At 36.6% G+C, this 18,606-nt stretch overlaps 1 protein-coding gene across 3 annotated transcripts; it reads right to left on the reverse strand.

Moving 5' to 3' along the window:
• Positions 1-3,940: 3,940 nt before the first annotated feature.
• Positions 3,941-18,346, reverse strand: LOC112058001 (putative ribosome-binding factor A, mitochondrial). Of its 3 annotated transcripts, none has more exons than XM_052887708.1 (6): positions 18,217-18,346; positions 11,737-11,938; positions 10,602-10,770; positions 9,985-10,124; positions 9,218-9,478; positions 3,941-4,182 (listed from the first exon to the last, which is right to left on the reverse strand). In XM_052887708.1, the coding sequence occupies exons 2-6, from the start codon at positions 11,899-11,901 to the stop codon at positions 4,012-4,014; spliced, it is 906 nt and encodes a 301-aa protein (XP_052743668.1). In that variant the 5' UTR covers positions 11,902-11,938; positions 18,217-18,346; the 3' UTR covers positions 3,941-4,011. The 3 variants fall into 3 exon arrangements, 2 of the variants coding, with proteins under 2 accessions (XP_052743668.1, XP_023954412.2); XM_024098644.2 differs by lacking the exon at positions 18,217-18,346 and adding an exon at positions 12,376-12,664; XR_008251876.1 differs by lacking the exons at positions 3,941-4,182; positions 9,218-9,478; positions 9,985-10,124; positions 11,737-11,938; positions 18,217-18,346 and adding an exon at positions 12,376-14,303 and having other exon boundaries at positions 10,630-10,770.
• Positions 18,347-18,606: the final 260 nt, after the last annotated feature.

Raw genomic sequence — 18,606 nt, forward strand, 5'->3', positions numbered from 1 at the left:
GATTAAATGAATTAATTATGTTTTTTAACACCCAACAAATAACTTACTATGGCTTCATCATTATCAGCCTTTTTCAACGTTGGAGAATGGATATGGAGCTTGAGCCCACCACGTTGTTCCAATGCAGGTTTTTTTTAAATTCTTTTTTTTACAAGCCCTTGACTATATTTCTTTTTTTTTATTCTTTACAAGTAATCCTTTGACTATAATCTCACCTGATGGTAAGTGATGATGCAATCTAAGATGGAAGCGGACTAACTTGTTAGGATGAAAATCCACACCCCTTTCGGTTTCTACACGACATCGTACCAGAACGCTAAATCGCTTGGCGGTACGTTATTGCCGGTAGGGTGGTAACTAGCTACAACCTTAGACCATTAATGGTCTAAGGCTACAACCGAAGCCTCCCAACACCCAGACCTGGACCAATTAAGAAAAGCTCAATCGGCCCAGCCGGGGATCGAACCTAGGACCTCCGTCTTGTAAATCCACCGCGCATACCACTGCGCTACGGAGTTCGTCGAAAACAACTCTACTACAATCTCACCTGATGAAAAGACATTCCAAATTCGCGAGATAAACTGTCAAAACTTCGTACTACCGAAAATTGTTCAGCGTTGCATAACAAAATAATATTGCTTACTCACATAGAAGCACGTAAACCCATTATTATGATGAATGGGATGTGTGGTATTTTCATAGACTTCTACTAGACCTACCTATAGTAAAACTCAATAGCTCAACGCTAAAAGTGCCGGACTCATCGTCGAAAGGTCGTAATTCTATTCTAACTCGTTGTTTTACCCACTCTTAAGTCTTCCTACCAGTTGGAGAGGAATGGGAATATTGGACATATTTAAAAAAGGCAAATATCTTTTGGTCAAAATAACTACGCAATTCTCAGCCGCTTTTTTGTGCTTACCCTTACTTACAGCAGTATTTCAATCCATAAAAAGTATTGGAAGGAGGAAGGCTATTGCCCGGAAATGACCACGCTGGTGTCGCTGCTGTCCGACATATACCATAAGACCAGTGCCATTTGTAAAGTTCAGACATTTTGCTATACCTATACCTAGTATTAGTATTAGTATTAGTATTAAGTCCTATTACAAGTAACATCGGTGCTGGCGGCATGATACCACTGCGTTGGGAAGTGAATACAACAGCCTGTTGTATTTAACAGGCCTATGTCCAATTGTAGACGTCCATCGTCTTTATCATCATTAACAGCCGATGGACGACACAGCTGGATCGACCTCTTGCATGGACTTCCAAACACAAGGTTTCGAGCGGCCAGCATCTAGAGACAACGCAACCCACCTGATGACCTCGGTCCACCTAGTGGGGGTATTCCAGAACCTTGGGAGCCCATCGGCTCTTCGAAATATGTGGCCTGCCCATTGCCACTTCAGCAGATCTATGTCAGTGACCTTGGTTCGACTGCGGATCTCCTCACTTCTCATTGCTCATGCAGATTAACTCCAAGCATATTGTGCTCCATCACCCGCCCGCTGTGCGAGTTTGAGCCTTCTAGTAGTCCCCATAGTTAGGGACCAAGACGTCCATAGGATGGACGTTTAGAACTCTAGATATATTTATTTAAAACTGAACCTCCTTTAAAAAGTAATTTTTGTTCTGTACACATATTACATAGGTACCTACAAGATGTCCCGTAATAAATAGCGTAGATAACAGATATGAAGACCAGAAAAACAACGAAATTTTACGGTAGGTAATTAGGTAGGTATAACTATTGATTTTTCTACAAAATAAGATAAATTCCACATACTTGGTTCTCGCGGGATTTGTAAAACTGAATTTTACGCGAACAGAGTCGCAGGCGGCCGCTAGTTTTCAATAAAGTAGATAAAAGAGTAGATTAATAACAGTGAATGTTCCCCGATAGGTATACAATAATAAATTCCCCCAATCCGTCCCCGAATGCGTTGACCGGATCGCCATTATCCTCTCATTCAATTTGAATTGCCGTCTGATCGTGATACGGGTCCAGTGTCGACGAACGCATTGGGACACAAAATCGATTCCCTTTTTCCACAAATACTAGAAGATTACCAGCATACTTCAGCTGGGGCCATTAGCTGTAACGTGTAAAGTAAATAGCTCTCTACTACGAGCGTCAGCGTTAAGCGTTATATGTAGATAAATTAAAGAAATTTTGCAAAAGTAATGACCTACATATACAATATTGCGTCTTTTTTTGATTGCATATAAATTAGGAATATGCTATATATGCGATATCTGTGATCATCTAATTATGATAAAAGATTTTTAGTAGATTTGAAATTTTATAATCTTATTTATTTAGCAAACATCCTGATAATCTTTGTTTTTTTACATATAAATTAGCTAATATTGACCTTATTTACCCGAATTTCTCATAAAAATCAATATATTCAAACCTAGTCATCATCCCCATTAGGATACGTAGGATATGTAGGTAGGTACTTAAAACTCAGAAGAGAACACAGACGCGAGTTCAGACCTAAATATTTTCCGCCTAAGTTATATTTTCCAAAATTTCCCACGTGCTTAAAATTTTCGTGCCTACTATAATTATCTAATATCTCCATTTAATTTTTAAACTTATTACTTTACCTTATATGTATTAATTTTTCGTAAAATTTTGACATGGACAAATTCTAATTGACAATGAAAATATTTTTTGCCTGTTTTGTTATAGTTTCCGAAACTAATGAACGTATTTTCATATATTTTTCATTGGTAAAATATACTTAGCTGGAAATAACATTTTCATTTTGTTTGAATGTCAAGAGAACAACTGGATAACTTATCTGAATACGTAGACGCTACCGAGTGTAGCGAAGTCTCAACAGAATCGTTATTTTCGTGGCCCAAGCAAGTCTGCATGTAAATTGTTCTAGCCATCTATTTGTGATTCTTATTTCTCTGTAGAGACATCAGACGGAGGTGTTTTGCTGTACGTACCTAGTGTAGACAAATTATTATTTTTATTCACATGCGTATAATTTCCACCTATTATATAATCATCGATCGAATCAGAAATGAGATGTGCAGACGAACCAAAGTCACTGACATAGCTCAGCGAGTCGCAAAGTTGAAGTGGCAGTAGGCAGGCCCAATAGAGTAAATTATGAACAGGCCACATGGTTCGAAAAGCCGATGGACGTTGGGCCCCAAGGTGTTGGAATGGCGACCCTGCACCACCAGTGGGCACGCAGGGAGCCGCTGAATGCTGGCAGCTCGAGACCTTTTTGTTTTTAAATCCATGCATGTGGACGTCCATATCGGCTGTTAATGATGATATCCTTTTCAGCCTGTTTGAATGAACAACTCTACAGAGCTACATTGAAGCCCAATTCCTCACTCCTGACAGGAGAGAGGAATTGGGCTTCGACCCACCATTTTGTTCCAACGGGGCTATTAACGGGATAATGTACGATTCTGTAAAGATCACTGTCAGCTGTTAATGATCAAGAGTGGCATCGACAGCTTCAGGGGGTTACCTATCAGAGGTTGCTGATAGCAATAAGGCTGCCTTTGCATGGTAAGTTTTAGTTTTTAATATTTTTTGTTTTGTGTTCAAGTATTGCTTTTTCTCCTTAATGTGCTTTTCTACACACGAGGTTGGTTATCCAACTCCCAGCCAGCAGTATTTAGAAAACGTCGTAAGAAGAAAAAACCCTTTTCTGAGTACTCAAGAGTACAAACCGAGGACTTCATAGGTAATCCCTACCCGATTAACAGCCAGTTTCTTCATGTAAACCTAAAGCAACAGTAAAAGTAGTAAGTAGCAAAGAAGACTTTATTTTTCAGTGAATAAGACCGTCACTTTTGATTTATGACGTTACTTTGACTGTTACTTGCGATGAAGAAACTGGCCGTAAGTAACGCTGAATTTACGATGTACGAAAGTTCAGCAAAAATAAAAAGATGTAAGTACTATTTCATTAATTTATTTATGCTTATCTATCTACAAATAATAATTTACAGATTAAATTTTTAATAGCATTAACTTATTTTCTTTCCATTGTCTACTTTGTCGTAATAAAACGGTTCGTCGAAATCCTCTTCGTAATCTTCGTCGATGTCGTCGTTTACATAATCTGGCGTTTCGTCGATTACTGTCTCTATAGTTTCGGGATCGTTTTTCAGTTTCTTATGGAGTTTGTTTTGTAAAATCTGTAAAAAAAACATATATTGAGACATCAAAAGACCTATAAGGGTCGTAGCACACCAATCCGTGAGGGGACAGTAACCAAATCGCCTCGCCGTCGTTAGTAACGATCTTCACCCATCTATTTATTTGATGAAAAGATATCTATTAGATTAGTGCGTTAAAAAATTGCGAGTAGGTTGCCTAAAAATTTCCTGGTCAAACTTATTATTATCGGGGGTCAACTAGGTCACTATAAAAATGTTCCTCATAAAATTGACTACAAAAAATGTGTCTTGCAGTTTTTCTGTAAAATTACTACTGTTTGTGTATTAAATCGCTGAAAAAGCATAGAGATCGTGAGAAAGAAAGTATTTTTTTCCCAGATAAAACCTAAAACGACTGGACTATAAAGAGAAGTACGATTTGATTTTTTGTTTAGAATATGCTCCAAGACTCCGAGACTGATTTAAAATTATTTCAGCAATGTAAGACTACGTCCTCGTATTCTCGCCAGAACGAGAACCAAGCGGATAAAACCTAGTTCTGCTAGGTTCCCGATTTTTTTTTATTTTTTATTTTTTACAAGTTAGCCCTTGATTACAATCTCACCTGATGGTAAGTGATGATGCAGTCTAAGATGGAAGCGGGCTAACTTGTTAGGAGGAGGATGAAAATCCACACCCCTTTCGGTTTCTACACGGCTTCGTACCGGAAAGCTAAATCGCTTGGCGGTACGTCTTTGCCGGTAGGGTGGTAACTAGCCACGGCCGTAGCCTCCCACCAGCCAGACCTGGACCAATTAAGAAAATCTCAATCGGCCCAGCCGGGGATCGAACCCAGGACCTCTGTTTTGTAAATCCACCGCACATACCACTGCGCCACGGAGGCCGTCAAATATTTACGCAAAGAATAAAATAACATTTGGTGATCCTCCAAGAAATACCATAAAAGGTCATTTCTCTTTGCCCTGGAAATATCTAAAATGTGAATGAACGAATGAAATTGTTCCTACATTATAAAATATGCAATCATTGTGTAATAACATTAAAGGCAGCTGCCAAAAACTACCACCATTTTGCCAAAACTGTTAAAACATTACGCCTACAGACCCATATATCCTGATGGTAAAGAAAATTCACGAGACACTTTAAGGGGTTACATTATTTAGTTAAGTTTTATAAAGTACTACCGGGCGCCCGCGACTTCGTCCGCGTTAAGATCGATATTTAAATTTAAACACTCGACCCCTATTTCACCCCTTCTATTGATTTTTCCACGTGTTTTATATAAAAAAAATTATCCACAAAAATATCACTCAAAACATGAACGATTTATGTATATTAAAAAAATAAACTTTACCCCCTTTTTTGAAAAGGGTTACTTTAGGAGTAGAATTTTGAAAAATCTTCGATTCTAAATATTTTTCTTGTAGTACAAATGATCACATACCAATTTTTACAAATGTACTTTACTTGAAAAATAAAGGACTTTCCATGCAAATTGCAACCCCTATTTCACCCCCTTTTGAATATTTTACATTATATTTTACACTTTATAAACAAAATTACAAACAGGGTTTGAACCCTGGCTGGGCCGATTTTCCTAATTGGTTCAAGTTTTTGGGAATTGGAAGGCTTCGGCCGTGGCTAGTTACCACTCTACCGGCAAAGACATACCAAGCGCCAGGCGATTTAGCGTTCCGGTACGATGTCGTATAGTAACCGAAAGGGGTGAGGATTTTCATTCTGCTCCATACAAAAATTCTATTAACATAGCTTTTTGCTTGCTGCAGAAATAAGAATGAAATAAGCCGTGATAGCCCAGTGGACATGACATCTGCCTCCGATTCCGGAGGGTGTGGGTTCGAATCCGGTCCCGGGCATGCACCTCCAACTTTTCAGTTGTGTGCATTTTAAGAAATTAAATATCACGTGTTTCAAACGGTGAAGGAAAACATCGTGAGGAAACCTGCATACCAGAGAATTTTCTTAATTCTCTGCGTGTGTGAAGTCTGCCAATCCGCATTGGGCCAGCGTGGTGGACTAAGGCCTAATCCCTCTCATTCTGAGAGGAGACTCGAGCTCAGCAGTGAGCCGAATATGGGTTGATAACGACGAAATCTGTGACAAAGGGCCTACTAATAAAGTCATACTTTAATAAAAGTTTGCAACACAAATAACCTTTGTTCTCGTAGCTTCAGTATACAATGCAGAACTTTCATCACGATCGTGATAACCGTAATGTTATCATTGATAAGTTGATAACCGTCAGTTTTCCATCGGCTTCATATAAAGTGCGCAAACATAACGGAATTATTATTATGTTCGAGGACAAGTTATGGAGCAATAAACTTGATAATGAAGAAATATGTAAACAATGAAATGTTATAAAGGCCAAAGCACATATGGCTAATAACTTTAGCGATTTGGATGCTCGTAATGCTGAAAATGTATCCCCCCCCCCTGTAACTTCTAAAGTAAGAGAATGATAAAATTAAAAAAATATATATGATGTACATTACCATGCAAACTTCCACCTATAAAATTGGTTTAAACGAGACCTAATAAGTAGTTTTTTTTAAATACGTCATAAATCGTAATCGTATTATATATAATGTGAATAAGTAATTAATGTATAGATTAGATAAATTTAGCGATTTCGTTGCTCGAAGACGTATTATGAAAACATTCGAATGTTGAAATATACAATGATCTAACGATTAATCGAAGTTTAGGCGAGTAATACCTTCAGTAAGACCTTGTATTGTATTAAAAAAGGCGTCTAATTAATCAAATCTATCTATATATCTTCGGATGCTGTGTAGTAGGTATTTATTTCAAGGACCTCGAAAGAAGAAAGAAAGAACTCGATTTGCCCGATAATTTCTTCGAACCAATAAACCAAATAAATTTTCACACTGTGTTAGGTACACGAATGCATACATTTTCCCGATAATATATGTAGATAAACTACTGAGTATTCCCTCTACTAGGTATGAGGTGATGATTGTACCTCATACCTAGTAGAGGGAATACTCAGTGGTGGATTTACTAGTACGCTAAGTAGGCTGTAGACGAACGGTATATTTGACTCAAAAATATTCGTCTTACAGAAAAAAAAAATGAGTCCTGAAACTGTAACGATGATTTTTTTTTATTAAGTATCTGATGTAAATTTTATTAGGAGGCTAATAAACGACTATTTGTTAATTTAAATATTTTATTCCTACTGTACAGCAGCGGCGAAGAGTGCATGCAAGTCGATTCCCGTCGGGTTACCTCTAAAAATCCATTCATATTCATTGTTATACTGTATCTAGATATTAAGTGAGAAATCGGAGTTTGTATCACGCTGTATGAATTCCTTTTTTTTGGACGGCTTACCTTCATCTAAATACCATCCTTCGCCACTGCTGTACAGTCCTACTAAAATATTAGAAGTTGCAATTTTTTTTTGACACAATTTAGGGTAATTGTATTTGCAAACTAGGATAGCAATTTTTACCGCCCAGTAGGATTTTACAACCTACTGGCGGCGAATTTGTAAATCCGCCACTGAGAATAAGGAGCTTTACACCACCACGCTGCACTAATGCAAGCTGGCGGGTGTTCAGGTTTGTCTCTGTAACTATCACTATCACTATTTTTGCATTGTTAATAATATTGCATGGGACCAACAGCTTGATATGCTCTCCGTACGTAAGAATCGTAATAAATCGAGAAACAGCTATTTCTACAAGCATCGTGTGTTCGGGCCTAATTCGCACAAAAGACCCTGACTCATACTGAGACTGATGATAATAACATATGTTATAAATTGTATTATTTTAATTCGATTTGCAATCATTATGCATTATAGAAAACAACACAATAATAGACACGCTAAATGGTAGCAAATCCTAATAATGTCATATATAGTTATAAAAATAAAGATGAAGGGATGTTATGTATAGAATATAATATAATGAATCTGCAAAACGGATTTTGAATTCATAGGATTATACATTCCTCGGTGCAAGAATAAGCTTATAAATCTATACTTATAATAAATCTGTAGAGGTCAATTCTGTACATGAAATATATTTCCAAAATAACTATCAGGGGGGTGATAAGTGGGAGTGATGCCAAAAATGCAATCAGTAAATTTTTTTTTTGTCTGTATGTTTGTTATAGAAACAAAAACTACTGGACGGATTTTAACGAAACTTGGTACAATTATTCTTCATACTCCTGGGCAGGTTATAGTATACTTTTGATCACGCTACGATCAATAGCAGCACAGCAGTGAAGGGAAACGTTGAGAAAACGGGAGAGGTTACTCCATTTTTACAGCGATACTACAGTAAATTTAAATTCGCTGTTATCTGAATAACCCTTGACAAAGTTGTTCTATTCAAACTATCAAATAATGTCTTTTGAAAGCCTTTTTTATTGTTATTTTCCTGACAATATATGGAGTAAAGTTATTACATGTATCTAGTTAAAGCTTTTGAGAAGAATCTTACTACTACATCTAGAAACTCAAGTACTCTTTATATTACAAGCATCCCTTAGTGATGTTTAAAATGGATTTCTTCCTCATTAAAACTTGATATTAATTTAAAGAATAGAAGTATGTGTGAAGTGACTTTCTCTCTATATTTCCTTCTTCAAAATATGCCGTCAGGATTGGTTTAGTCAATACGAAACGCGGTTAAAATATAAAATATAAAAGGATAATGTAGGATTTTAATGGTGAAAGAATTTTTCAAATTGGTCCTGTAGTTTTATAGTATATTCAATGGAAAAAAACAGACAATCAAACATTACCTCTTTATATTATTAATAAGTAGCAGAGTCAAGCATCGCTTTTCCCTAACCTACACGACCCTACTCCTACCCCTACCACTACCCTACCCTTCCTCTACCCTACCCCTACCCTATTAGCGATTGTGCTGACCAACGCATTTCATACTTTAATTTTTCTATTAAAGATAAGTAAAGAACTATAGATTATATAACCATCTCTACCTATTCATTGAAAATCTTCAAGCTATCTATATATAGGTAAAAGTTGTACCTGTCTTTGTAACAAAAATTCAGCTATGTCCTTCTTCTGTTTGCTCACATCTATCTGTGAACCTTGCACTCCGGATGTTCTATAACTTATCACATTGGTCTCAGGATCATTTAGACTGTCCCAGGCATCCTTGGTCTTCTTCCTCGCAGCCAGGAGTCTGTTCATGATCTGTTCGTGCTCCAATCCAAATACATTGTGAGTCATTTCCGGTAACGGTTCTTCTAATACTGGTAACTCATCTTCGAGTTGTTTTATTTTTGCCTGTAAGTTTTAAGTTACTTAATATTTTTTTTTATTTGATAAATTGAACTGTTTGATTGTTATTTTAAAATAAGTGTTTTTTTAAAATGCTTATAGTTATTTACATGATACTAAACTACAAACATTTTAAAACATTTTGTCTGTCTGTATGTTTCTACAGGATAATTGATTTTAATATTTTTATCTCAGAATAATGCAATGCATTATCCGCTGAATTCACGCGAACGAAGTCGTGGGAGTCCACTACTTTTTTAATAAAGGGCATTGAACCGATTTTACACACAGGATAAAAGTGTATAATTATATAGAAAAGACATACACAAAATGGCTAGTGACTTGGCAACTTGTGAGCATAAACTGTCATGTTACCGTTATTTGAAGATAAAAATGTGATAAAAATACTAAATTATAATATTAAATTATGTTTGAAAGTATCAAATTTCTCCATCCCTACCTACAAATTTCGCATTTTAATACTAGAAGGATATGTGGCAGTAGTGTAGTACCTTCATTTCTGGTGACAGTTTGGAGTTAGACATGAAGTCTGTCTTCAGCAAGTGTCCCATCTCAGTGGGCGTATATTCATCCCCATAGTCTGCCATCGCTAAGCAACGGCTCAAGTCCACTAATTGTGCCTCTTCTTTGTCTACAAAAAATATAAATTTAATACAACAATAAAGCATTTTTATGGTAAACAAACTTTATCCATGTGAAATTCAGTTTTAAACAAATTCCATAGGACGCATTATGGTTCCGAAATTTGGCTAGACAGGGAGAACAATACATAAGTGAGAAGTGGATCAATTGTAAGAAATTCCTTCCCTACACCCTTAGGTCACAAGTCCAGAGCTCGGAATTTTATCTGTCACATGATGGACATGGCACCATGAATCCACAGAATGCTAAGATATTTATCTCTTTGTGTTAATGTCTGTGTTACAAATTTCGACCAGCCCCTGTAGCCAAGTGGTCTATGATTCTTTTTCTACAATCGCAAACGCAAACTAGAAAAATGTACACCCCTTATTTTTAATTGTTTGTTGGTACACAGTACACATTGAGTAGCGTTGTCGTAAACTTATGCATAAATATTTTTCACAGGTTAAGAAGTGTAAACACAAACCTTTAACAAACACTATAAAAGGCACTTCTCCCATGAGCCTGAGTGTTGACAGCTCATGTCTCAGAGGTCCAGCTATGGAACGCAGGAAGTTGTCAGTGTCCTCATCTGTTGTGTCTCCTTTGCACACCCAGAAAACGTTTACTGTTTTGAAGTCTGGTGTTACTTTTACCTAATAAGAAAATCATAATCTAGTTATCAACCCATATTCGGCTCACTGCTTAGCTTGAGTCTTCTCTCAGCATGAGAGGGGTTAGGCCAATAGTCCACCACGCGGGCCCAATGCAGATTGGCAGACTTCACACACGCAGAGAATTGAGAAAATTCTTTGGTATGCAGGTTTCCTCACAATGTTTTCCTTCACCGTGATATTTAATTTCTAAAATGCACACAACTGAAAAGTTGGAGGTGCATGCCTCGGACCGGATTCGAACCCACACCCTCCGGAGTCGGAGGCAGAGTTTATATCCACTGGGCTATCACGAATCTAAATATAAAATCATAATAATTAGTTATAATACATGATAGAAGTAAAATATCATCATCATTTATCATTGACAACCCATATTTGGCTCACTGTTGAGCAAGTCAGTGCATCCTCAAGAGAACGACAGAGTGATGTTATAACTTGAATTTGTTGGTTTTTTAGCTCAAAAGCAAAATAAATAATCCACTATTATAACAATCTTTGGTATTTTTTCAAAATAAATTTGTTTTATTTTCTCCATTTAAACTGATTGCCTGAAGTGTACTGACGGGTTACTTATAAAACATTGCTAAGGATAAGTTATCTATATTTTGTCTGTCTCTGTGGTGCAGTGGTATGCACAGTGGATTTACAAGATGGAGGTCCTGGGTTCAAACCCCAGCTGGGATTATTAAGGTTTTCTTAATTGGTCTAATTAAGACGGGTGGGATACTTCGGCCATGGCTAGTTACCACCGTACGGGCAAAGGCGTAAGGCCATTAACCAATTTAGCATTTCGGTGTGATGTTGTGTAGAAATCGAAAAAGGGGTGTGGATTTTCATCCTAACAAGTCAGCCTGCGAGTGTCCAAGTCAGTCAGTCAGGCAAGTCAGCCCAAGTGAGATTGTAGTCAAGGGCTAACACATAAAGATTAAAAAAAAAAAATCTTGCCTTAGATATTTCAATCCCTCTGCCAACCACTTCCATAGATACAGTTCCAGTAGACATGATGTCTGTGATGTTTTTCATAAATAATTTATTGAGCATTGCAACTCTACGAACGCCTCTCTTACCAGGCTCATATTTAATTTTGGTCAAACTTTTTACACTTGGCATACTATTTGATTCCACAGGTTGCACTGGGTACCACTGCCTGAAATATTATTCGGAATATTCAAACCGTCATTTACTATAGCTTTGCAAGTTCGTTGATGAGTGATGACACTCCCATGATATGCGGGCGACGGGCGGTAAGGACTGCGCGGGTGTGAGGTCGTGCGCCTGGGGCAGAGGTAAGAACTGCGCGGGTATGAATTCGTGCGCGCGGGCCAAGAGGGGGGGTAGCGATGGCCCGCGCGCACGAATAATCGGGAGTGTTAAGAACGAATTTGCCAAGATACAGCAAACGCGCTGCGGTTTAACCCACGTAATTCCCGTTACCTTAGGAATACAGGCTCACAGGGCAAAAATGTAGCTTCTTATTGATATATGGTAAATGGTTGTAAAATTAATAACAATAACATAACCTAAAACAGCATTATTTTTACGTGCATTTTTGTACATTAGTTGAGTGAAAATATGCTAACTTACTTCTTGTGCTTTGGGTTTAGCATTTTACATAGTTTAACACCTTGTTTTTTATTAAATAGTACACAGGAACAATGATAAAATCGGCGCAGCATAATTCAATGTCTTTTTACAAAACGGGTAGGTTTATTGTACATGTAGTAACAACTAAACACGCTGTATTTACAAACGAATAACGATTAAAAAATAACGTTTTATATGATTATAAAATATGTTTTTTTTGAAGTACAAAGATTTTGGTATATAATTTTTTTTTTTTGTTTTTATTCATTTGACCGTTGCGTTGACGTTTCTTCTTCTTCTTGGTTCTATGGCTCCGCGCGTCGAGCGATTAAGCCAGTATCAAGTGCTTTTTTTTTTTTTTTTTTTTTTTTTTTTTTTTCCGTTATTTAAAACGAGGAAACTTGTTTAATTATAAAACTCGAAATTTTGAAGGTACGGAAATTTTAGAAAGGATCAGAAAAGGAAAGGAAATATAAAATAGAATACTTATACTGAATATTTACAATTAAATACTAATCATTCATTTTCAATACTATAAAACATATATTTACATAAAAAATTGTACATCTAAAAGTATTTACAACTTAATATCATTAATTAGGATAAAAGAGGAAAAAAGTTTATATATACAAGGTTTATCATAGGACAAGAGGATGTCAACGGAAGTAGGAAGTGGGATGTGGAAAAGAATAAGGTCCTTGTAAAATGATTCTCGATTAAATTTTGGACATGATAAAAATATGTGATTAAGGTCACCCACTTCACCACACTCGCACAAATCACTGCTCACAATTCCAAATTTCGCAAGTTGAACAGGAGAGCAAACGTGGCCCAAACGCATACGCGTCAAGATACATGTTACCCTCCTGCTCAATTTTATCCTTGAGAACCATGGCTTTGTCGGAATAAAGTTTTGTATCCTAGCAAAGGCTTTGCCCTTTGATTGGCTGGAAATTGACCAAGCCACTTTCCAGGACTCCTGAAGTGAACGTTTTGTCAGTGTACACAAATCATAGGCGTAGTTACAATAGTCTGCCATATCTCCGCATGAAATAGCCTCATTGGCAAGCTGATCAGCACGTTCATTTCCAGGAATGCCTGAGTGACCTGGTACCCAGGAAAACACCACTGAATAGCCTTTTTCATTACATGTAAGTAGAAGTGTTCTAATTTTTAAAATAATATGATGAATTTGAGCAGACTTAAAAGGACATCTAGATAGAGCTTGCAGAGCACTCATAGAGTCCGTAAATATAATGGATTTCTTAAGTTTAGCAAGAAGAATATATTCAACAGATTTAAACAAACCAAGGCATTCTCCAGTAAATACAGATGATTCAGGTGGAAGTTTTATTTTCTGAACAATATTATATTGAAAATGAAAAACTCCAACTCCTACTATACCATCTGATGCATGCTTAGAAGCGTCACTATATATATAATGATAATCATTAAATTCATTTTCTTTTAATATGTTTACAAACAGAGGAGCTTCAAATTGATTTCTTGGAATATCTGGATTGATTCTAACATCCGGAGAGGTTATTAATGCATTATATTTAATACCGAAAGTAGGGTAACAATATGTACTATACATCGGCGCTTGTATGGAGCAAAATATTCGATAGCTTTTGATAAGACACGGGGGAGATTTATGGGACCAATACGAACAAGTGTCTGTAAATTCCAGAAGGAGTTGGAGTTTATTACGTAAAGGATGATATGAAAATTGCATAGCTTTAAATATATACCTATCAGATAGAAATTGTCGTCTTAAACATAAAGGTGGTTCAACACACTCTATTTGCATAGCATTGATAGGGCTAGATTTCATAGCTCCAAGGATGATCCTTAAAGCTTTGGCTTGTACGCAATCTAATTTACTAAGAGCTACGGCACTACATGGCTGTAGAACAAAAGTGGCGTAATCTAGCAAGCTACGAATTAAGGCATTATAAATAAGACGTAAGGATGCAGAATGAGCACCCCACCAGACACCAGTTAGACACCTGATCATATTTAGGTTTCTTTCACATTTAGTTACAATATAGTTACAGTGAGGAACTCCGGTAAGTTTGGAGTCTAAAATAACTCCCAAGAATTTTACCTCAGATTTTACAGGGATAGGATTATCCATATAAAGTACGTTAAACTCAGGAATGATTCTCTTTCTAGAAAATAAAACCACAGTACTTTTAGTAACCGATAATTCCAGACCATTGAGATTTAACCATTTATTTAATTTAAAAAGGGAAGACGATAAATATTTACTTGCATTTTGTATACACTTGTCCGAGATATATAGTAAGAGATCATCTGCGTATTGCAAGACGTTTACGTTTGTGTTTAAAAATATCTCTAAGTCACAAGTATATACATTATACAGCAATGGACTAAGGACCGACCCCTGCGGTAGGCCTCTCCATACCAGCCTTGAAAGTTGAGTACCGTTGTGTAGGTCTAATTTAATACATCTCTCAGAAAGCATATTGATGATAAATTTGATTAATATTTGGGGAACATGGAGGTCATGTAATTTATTGTGTAAGACGGAGATCAACACATTATCGTACGCTGAGCTAATGTCAAGAAAAGCCGCAAGAACTGCCTCATTCTTCGAGAATCCTAACCTAATATCCGAAACAAGTATACTAATATTGTCTATGGTGCTACGACCTTTTCTAAATCCCAGCTGATTGGCTGTCAAAATATTGTTATGTTCAATGAAAAATTCTAACCTATTTTTAACAAGATGCTCAACTAATTTGGCAAGAACAGAAGAGAGGGCAATTGGACGAAAAGAAGAAACATCAGAGGCTGGTTTATTAGGTTTTAATATGGGAACTATGATTTGTGTTTTCCAAGAAGAAGGAATGTTACCAGACAACATAATTGCATTAATAACACACAAATAATAGTTCAAAGAAGCGTCATTGCAGTTAATCAAGAATGAGTATGTAATACCGTCTTCGCCTGGAGATGAGTCTTTAACATAAGACAACACCCCTTTCAGTTCGGATAAACTAAAGGGGGCATTAAGGTCTGTATGACTACATGGTACAGAGTAAGGAATACAGCACTGGGCATTATTAAAGTTTGGAACATATGGAGGAGCCAACTTGTCTATAAATTGATCGGCTAGCTCAATTGGTAAGGTACCTGATGAAGATGAATAGAAAGCCGACTTAAATCTTCTAATATTTCTCCAAACTAACGATGGGCAAATATCTGGACTTATGGATTCGCAAAATCGTCTCCAACCCTCAAATTTCTTCTTTTTGAGAAGCTTGCTAGTTGAACGAGCTATTTGGGTATATATTTCAAAGTTCTCTGCAGTCATCACAGAACAATATTTTTTTTCAGCCTCTTTCCGTTGCTTGATGGCTATAGTGCACTCATGATCCCACCAAGGAGGAAATGGAATTTTACCCTGTCTATTACATTTTAATGGAAATAAAGTGTTAGCAGCATCAATTAAAATTTTAGTAAACTCATTTGAACATATTGTTTCATTACCACCATTAACAATAGGAAGACTAGATATCTTTTGATCAACATAATGTTTAAATGTATTCCAGTTATCTGGCAGTTTATGCTTTAGTTTAGAACTATATTGTAGATTAGAATAAGGGCTAGAGATAGGTAAAGTAAGTACAATAGGTGCATGATCACTGCCATAAGTGTGGTCAAGTACACTCCAGGATATCAGAGAGGCTAAACTTGGAGAGCAAAGTGACAAGTCTGGAGCACTAGGGCCTTCACCAGGACGAGTGCGTCGAGTTGGAGTCCCATCATTCAATATACATACATTTTGAGAATCTAAAATATCTGTCATCAATTCACCATAATAGTTAGTGTTAAAACTTCCCCATGATTGATTTTGACAGTTGAAATCCCCAAGTACTAAGTATGGGCAAGGCAAAGTAGATAATAATTGACTAAACTCATTATATAAGGAAGTGGAAGGGTGAGGTATGTACACAGAAATAATACAAATTTTATTTACAATCACAGCAATGGCATTAATGCCATCACTGAGAGGAGGGAGAGAAAAAATCTTATATGAAAAAGTGTTCTTAATGAGAATGGCCACTCCACCAAACCCATCAAATCTATCACTTCTTACAGTAACAAAACCAGAGATCCTAAAGGGAAACTCTGATTTTAACCATGTCTCAGAGAGACATATAGCCATAGGCTTATATTTATTTAATAAGTAAATAATATCTGTTTTTTTGCTAACAGCACTCCTACAGTTCCACTGAAGGATTTTGTGGTCCATTATTATTAAAGTTTTGGTTTAAAGCTGTCAGTAAAGAATTGGCGACGTTGGACGGTAAAAAGTTAGTATTTGAAAATGAACAACTAGAATTTGAAAGTAATTTGATAAGTTCCAAAATTATTTCAGCAATAGATTGCTGAGGGATTGTATTTGATCTCTGTTTTAAAACATAACCATCAGGCATTTGAGAATTGTGATTATTATATTCATTGTTAATTGTTTCATGCATGGAGCGGTCATACCCTCTGGTTTGTTTAGGAGGGGCACGACGTTGAGTGAAAACAGTTTTTTTATGAGAACTGTTAGATGCCATAGGTTCATATGATCCAAAGCTAGAGGCAGGGTGTTTTTCATCGGACTTGGGAGGAGAGGAAGCTGCTACATCAGCATACAATTTTGATGTTGGAGGGTGGATCTTGGCTGCTTCTGCATATGATAAACAGCTCTGGGCCATTGAAATTTTAATCTTTTGCTGTCTTGAGAACTCCGGACACACTTTACTAGTGGCAAAGTGGCGACCAGAGCAATGGAGACAGCAAGAGTTTTCATATATAACTGAACATGTTTCTGAGGTATGATCATCACCACATTTAAAACAACGTGGTTTTGATCTACAGAGGACTTTAGTGTGGCCAAATTTGCAGCAGTTATAGCACTGTATTGTGGGGAAAATATATAGTTCTACCGGGAGAGCTGTGTAACACATGTACACCCTTTTAGGTAGCACTTGTCCATCAAAAGTCAGTACTACCATGTTGGTGTTGGAGAATGAAATTTTGCCATCAGTTATATTTTTCTTTTTGATTCTCCTAACCTTGATAATTTGGCCACATCCTATAGGAACAGTGATATTTTCCTGAATTTCTTCCTCCGACCATTCCTGGGGCACACCTTTTACAATACCAACTCTTGTAATAGTGAAGCTAGGAATAAAAACTTTATAAGAAAGAGCAATTACAGAATTTTCAGTGAATAAATTTGCATCTTTATAATTTGTAAAAGCCATGGAAACTCTATTTCTGCCAATACGCTTTAAACTACCATTGACAATGTTCTTAATGTTAATTTTTTTCAAATCTTTACCAAATTGGATTGGGTGTAAAGTAACAGGGTCCGTTGGGGATGATGTTATTTTTTGGACGTGAACAGTGAAAGGGCCTGAGTCTGATTCCACATATTTTCTGTTTAGTGGTTTTGTACTTTGTGGAGGGAAGGAGGTCGGTAAGTCAGTTTTTTCACTATTTTCGTTATTTATTTCAGTAGGAACTGATTTATCATCGGAGTCATCAGAACATTTACACTGATCATATACTTTTCCGTCTTTACTTTTACGTAAAGTTTTTTAGAGTTGCAATGTCTGCACCTTTTACGGGGTTTACTACGTTTCCGTTCAGATTTAGGGAGAAGACCATCCTCCGTGTCCATTGAAGAGTCCTCAATGGTAATATTATATGCTACAGAAGGTGTTTTAGTAAACGTTAAAGGAGGTCCAGGGCCGGTTCCCGGACCGCCGGGATCGTCTGGGGGATCGACCCCCATAGTATAGAAAAAACACTTACCAAATAATCAAATATGTATAATATTTACACAATTTTATATATAAATAAGTAATAATAATATACTAACAACTATTTTACACTCTACTGATCCACTTATTTACAATTATTTATAAACGAAAGCCAAAAACACGTCCGCCAAATCAAAAGTTTCCCGCGCTTTCCTGTTTAATATCGCGTTGACGTTTGTTTTGTGATTTTTATTGGTCTTCTACAGATATAGCAGAACAGCACCGACTCATTGTCATGTCATTTGTCATTGTCAAATGTCAATAGACTATTTGACAGTTCACACTATCTTTTTAACCGTTTGTGGTTCACACGATACGATACACCTCGATACACACTACACGCGGTAAAGACTATAGCATCAAACTTTTTAACAGTTCCACT

This window comes from Bicyclus anynana, chromosome 20 (genome assembly GCF_947172395.1).
Source record: "Bicyclus anynana chromosome 20, ilBicAnyn1.1, whole genome shotgun sequence".
Classification (NCBI taxonomy): domain Eukaryota; kingdom Metazoa; phylum Arthropoda; class Insecta; order Lepidoptera; family Nymphalidae; genus Bicyclus; species Bicyclus anynana.